Source organism: Centroberyx affinis, unplaced genomic scaffold, assembly GCF_046629955.1.
Source record: "Centroberyx affinis isolate AG114_WGS23_722 - 3 ecotype Tasmania unplaced genomic scaffold, CSIRO-AGI_Caff_v1 ptg000059l_1, whole genome shotgun sequence".
In the NCBI taxonomy this organism is placed as follows: Eukaryota; Metazoa; Chordata; class Actinopteri; order Beryciformes; family Berycidae; genus Centroberyx; species Centroberyx affinis.
Window position 1 is genome coordinate 70979 of NW_027278770.1, and position 6000 is coordinate 76978.

At 47.3% G+C, this 6000-nt stretch overlaps 1 protein-coding gene across 1 annotated transcript; it reads right to left on the minus strand.

Annotated features, from left to right (window-relative positions):
• Positions 1–2434: 2434 nt before the first annotated feature.
• LOC139644375 (1-acylglycerol-3-phosphate O-acyltransferase ABHD5-like) lies at positions 2435–5757 on the minus strand. The gene is made up of 7 exons (XM_071519743.1): positions 5714–5757; positions 4645–4727; positions 3929–4325; positions 3530–3681; positions 3075–3186; positions 2785–2965; positions 2435–2686 (listed from the first exon to the last, which is right to left on the minus strand). Exons 1-7 carry the CDS (start codon positions 5755–5757, stop codon positions 2435–2437), a joined length of 1221 nt encoding a protein of 406 aa, XP_071375844.1.
• Between the last annotated feature and the right edge of the window lie 243 nt (positions 5758–6000).

Genomic DNA, 6000 nt, shown 5'->3' on the forward strand with positions numbered 1-6000 from the left:
TGCATGTAGTGGTGGTTGGAATGGAGGGATGCTCACTCAAGGACAGCCTGCAGTATTGATTCCATATTCTGTATCAACATGTGTGTTTAAGTGGGAGCAATGAGGCTCCACAGCAGCTTTATTCTGTTCGCTTACCTTCACCTCAGAGCATTCTGCACCTTAGATCACCTAAGGAGGTTATAAAAATGACACTTTTGCCTGGATTCTAAAGCAATGGGTCAGGAGCCAAAATGAGTTGGTGCAGTGAGTGAGAAATATCAGTTTCAGGGAGAGATATAACTGTCAGCTTATTGAATTTTAGATCTGGACTCTTTGGCTGCACAAAACCATATGTGACAGTGTTGCCTACAGATAAACCAGGGCCTGATGGCTGATAGGAGAGTGTGGAATGCAGGTAGGCTGTCATCTGTGGTGCATCAGTGTGTGTGTGTGTGTGTGTGTGTGTGTGTGTGTGTGAGCGAGCGTGCAGCTTGCGCGCCGTTCTTTCAGTCTTTCAATTATATCCAAACCCAGTTTGAGAGCGCCTGTCACTGTTCTCGCTCGTTTCACTTTTACCTAATGAAATGAGTCTGTGCATGCGTGACTGAGCGGGTGAGAGAGAGAGAGAGAGAGAGAGAGAGATGATGAAGATGCACGCTCGCTTATTAAACGAGCTGAATGGACAGAGGCCTGGGTGTCACGCACGTTGTGTGTGCACGTTTCCCCGGCCCACGGGACCGCGCACATGTAGTGTGCTGCTGGACGTTTTCCCCGCTGCCTCCACACAGCAGCCGAGCCAGCATCCTCAAGAAAACAAACAGCCCATAATTCCCCCCCCCCCCCCCTCCCCCCTCCCCCCCGTCCAACCGCAGCATCACTTCCTGCATGTCGGCCATCCAAAAGACTTGGTCTCCGTGGCTACCCTGTTGCCAGGAAACGGTTCTGTGGGGAGGGTGGGGGTGGGGGGGTTGATGTCACAGAAATGACAGAGATGGGTAGAGGTGACAGAGAGGTTGCACTGTTAAATGCCAGGGTGCTCAGTGCTGGAAAATAACGTATCTCCTTACAGAACAGCCTGGCACCGACTCTTCCCTAGTTCACTTTCAGCTGCAGCCTTTCATGTCACCCTACACCTACTCCCTCCAGCTGCTGGTGGGAAAATTCACTGGGAACGGAAAGTCACAGCAGATCACACATCTGTATTTAGTCCGCCCACAAATTACCAGTCAGAAACTGTGCTGTTCATAGCATCAAAGCGATATGAAACAAACCTCAGAGTTATATTAATATGAGACCATAATATAGGCTCTCCCTTTTCCCCTGTGGTGACCTCTGACCCCTCTCATTATCTTCACTCTGCTCAGATTTAAGTAAAGATGAAACTTTAATGACCCCAGAAGGGAAATCGCGTCGTTGCAGCAGCAGCATAGTCACAGGAGCAAAGAAAAATAAAACATAAACACAAATCTAGCAAACGGAGAGTATTAAACATAATGCAACCGACAATTCCAACGTGTCGAGAACAAACTTGTATTAAGTAGAAACGCGCTGGCAGAGATGTGCGAGTGGAAAAACACTTGTTTCCTAGTTTCAGCCATATGTTTATATTCACACGTCCAGAAAATAAATGTCTCCATGTACTTTAAAGGAACAATTTGTTGAACTCATAATGATGACCCAGGAGACAGCAGGCCTATTTTTGCTCACACACACACACACACACACACACACACCTCTGACCCTATTCTGTCATTGCAATTGTGAGTTCAGCAGAGAATGCTGAGTGTTGTGCATCACTGTCCAGGTCTCCTGACTAGGTCACTCAGCTCAATATGCATGCAGAGAGGCGGCTTGTGTGGGACTTGCCTGTACCCATCTGCAAGCCAGCGGTGAGGTGATGTGCACACACACTGCTGCGGTGCTGCCATCTGCAGGCCGCTCTCGGTCAAAGTCTCTCTGGAAGGGTGAGGAAGTTTGGATTTCCTGAAAAACACGCCAGACCTTTGCCCTACTCACTTCTCCCTCGTATCTCTCGGAGTGGGTGAGGGGTCAGCAAAAAAAAGGAACATCCAGTGTACTTTGCCTAGACCTCTACCCGAAACAAGATATTCCCTTGGGAGCCTTTGCCTTTTTAACAGATAAACGTTGCCCAATAGTTTCTCAGAATTCATATTTCGAACAGGTCCCCAGTCCCACACGAGGACCAGACTATGGGACAGAGAGAATAAAAACAGGACCAACACAAACTGCATCTCACGTTTATTTACAAAACTTATTTACATGATCGCGGTGACTAGACAGAGAAACCTGTGGCTTCGCCTGACCTTTGACCCCCGAGCCTATGAGCGTGTCGGCCCGGGGAACGATGAGGAAATGGATCTCCCTTAAGAGTACAGTGCTTCATAATAATGTCAGGCAAATAAAGAGGCTTAAGGTTGTTCTGGTGGGGTGAGGGTTAGGGTCGGCCAATCCCTGCGCTCTCCTCTCTGTCGTCGGAACGAGGAAGCTCCGTGTGCTTCAAGCCCTCCTCCCTCTCAACCTCCTCTCCTCCTTCTCCTCCTCCTCCTCTATCCTCATCTCCGTCTCCTTCCGGCCGCTCACCTCCGCGTTCGCTTAGGGTCTCCGTCCTGGCGAGGATCTGAAGGACGGTCTGGTTGAAGTCGTCCGGCTGGTCGGCAAAGACGTAATGACCTGCTCCTCTGATCACCTGACAGACAAACAGAAAACATACAGTCCAACAGGAATAAAGTCAGGCTGTTTGGAGATCTAATGTGATTTAGTCCAAATCTTCTGATGAGAACTGACCATGATTTCCACATCCGGCCTCGCTTTCTTGACGGCATATCCGGAGTCACAGTCAATGCTGGAGCGTGAGCCGTAGATGAAGGAAATGGGAACGTCGGCTCGGATCTGGCCTATCCTCTCCAGCATAGGCCTCTTGGCCCAGCCGTAGGGAATGGTCATGTTCTTAAATGCCGTTTCTCCGCTGTGACAGGACAGGAGGGAAATGAACGTACGATAAGTGCGAGGGATCAATCGAGTAGGGAGTTAGAGAGATAAAGTGTGTGTACATGACAGTGTCAAAGGTTCGTCACCTGGGCGTCTGGGCGTTCAGATGGTAGATGTAGTCAGACACAGTGTTGTCGTCAAACACTGAGGAGTACTTCTGCTTGAAATCAGACCTGATAGTCTGAACCAGCATTGGACCTGAGATAGGACATTTGAATCAATAAATCATTACCACATTCATTTTGAGACATTAGTATAATTACCGTACACAAATGAGACCTTCACCGAGAAGATTAGCAGCCTCTACTGGCCTCTACACTGCATTTTACGTTGTGTACCACTCGTAAAACACTAACATTAACAATATCACTGGTGTGAGATAGAGGAGACCAATCGTCTTCACCATGGTCTCATTTATTTACAGTAATTATACCAAGGTATCCCAATTAATTTGACAATGATATACTGATGTTTATACTGATGATGCTACATCATCAGTATAAACATGTGTGTGTGTGTGTGTGTGTGCGCGCCGGCTGACCGAGAGGCCCAGCCAGTCTGAGTCCAGCCAGGGGGTTGAAGGGGCTCATGAAAGCCCCCATGGCTCTGATCCACACTGGGATGGTGCTGTGGTTGGGGTTCTCTGGACGCGCTGGGAAACCCCACGGCTCCACCAGTAGCAGATGTTTTACCCTGCACACACACACACACACACACACACACACACACACACACACACACACACACACACACACACACACACACACACACACACACACAGTGACTTCATAAACATACACTCTAAATGTTACATTTCAATTAGAAATGCACACATTTACTTGCTTATGGGGTCCCCGCTTATTCAACATACAATACAACCCACAATGTAAGAAAAAGAGTCCCAATCCAACATCACACACACACACACACACACAAGCACCTGTGTGGGTATTTGAGTGTGTAGGCAGCAGAGAGGTATCCTCCTAGGTTGTGTCCCAGCAGCAGCATTTCCTCCAGTCCCACCTTCTCCCTCCACTCCTCCAGGGCGGCCAGGAACTGCTCCTCGGCCCCCTGCGGGTCGGTACTGAACTCGGGACGGCTGCTCCGGCCGAAGCCCAGCAGGTCCACGGCGTAGACCGGCCCGCCACTGGACAGAGAGTCCAGGTTCTGGGCCCAGAGCGCCACCCCGCCTCCGAAGCCGTGCAGCAGCACCAGAGGAGGCCTGGGCCGGGGGAGAGGGGGGGAACACGGCTGGGGCTGAGTGGAAAACGCTAAGGTCCACAGATAGTTGCCGTCGGATATCCGGACGTGCTGCCTGGAGAATGGACGCTTCACGTCTGCAGAGGGGGAGAGAGATTATGGGACAGGGACGGAGGGAGGAGGAAGGGCCTAATTGGGACCTACAGGTTACGCACACACAATAGAATTCAACTGATATGGGTTTTTCAAGGCCAATACCGATATGTTTGGAATGAAGCTGGCCATATTTTATGATTGTGACCAAATTATTTCTCTGGTAAGACATCTAAAATAATAAAAATAATAACAATAAAAACATATTCCCTGACTGTGGTGATATATGACCAAACTGATGAATCAGTCTAACCCTCAGTCACTCACACACACACACACACACACACCCACACACACACTTACTCTTGAGCATTTTTTCCTCTGCATCTTTCAGCTGAGAAGGAGAAGTGGGGCACCAAGATGGAAGCCAACTTAATATCCAGGAGCTGTGATTCAGACAGCACACATGCACCCCCGCAGGCAGGCAGACACACACACACACACACACACACACACACACACACACACACACACACACACACACACACACACACAGTGCCAAAAACAAGCTATGAATACATTGGCTGGTGTTGAACTTTGATCCTATATCATTTCTGTTATCAGTGCTGATCCAATCTATACAGTAACTTCCCTGAAGCACTCTTCTACAGAAAAGTGCACGTTTTTCCCATTGTGTCATACAGCCAAGTGATTCATAAAGGCTATCAGTACATTCCGTTCTCTCTTGTATGGAAAGACTGTCACACCAAACTCCATAAAAAAAACTGTTAATTTAATATCGCCTTGCTTATTGTCAAACATATACCCGGTAAAGCATTACTTAGACCTATAATGAATCATAGGACCCACTCTTCAATTCGGCATACATCCACTACACCAAGCAGCACTTACTTCAACACAATTTCAATTTTTAGAATTGGTTTGCCTTTTATTCCCACAATCTTCCTCCTCCAAAAATACACGCTGGTGGGCGGCAGCACAGTGTGAACCATTTCAAAAAGTTTGTTTTATTGAAATAAAGTACTGCCTGGTGAATCACTTGTTTCCCGAATTTACCAGAAGGCCTAGCGGATTCGTAAAGAGTCCTACTAGTTACTACTAGGTTTGGATGTTTGCCAGCAACCAATGAAACACTAAACTGACCGATTTTTGAATTGAGTTTTGGCGTACATGTCTTTCCAAACAAGAGCGAACGGAACGTTATGGTGACGCTACGTTCTGTGTAAAGCAAGCCATTAGTATCAGTAGTTAGTAGTAATAAACCAATGCAGATTGATAAGTTTGATCACAAAACATGAACAGCATATCAGCATTAACTAAAGTTCTGAGGTGGACTACCAGATAAACTTACAAAGCAACTATGGCTGTGAGTAGGTTTTAAGTGTATATGTTTTGAAAGGAGGTAACTCACCTCTGCTCCTTGGTAGGTTGTACTTCCTCCGCCATCCTTCGCATGGTGTATTGTGATGGTCTGTCGTCCATGTGAGAGAATGCTGTCAATGGGTATGTAGCATTCAAGTACACCTCGTAAACTCTTAAATCCGAGATCTGAAGTAGTACAACTACAACTAGCAGCCAAAGACGCTGTAGCATAGTAAGTTATTTTTGGTGGCTGTTGTTTTAATTTAGAAGTCAGTGCATCAGGAATAGTTGATGTTTAAACAAAACAAAACATAGTGACTACTAAAAGCCAAACAA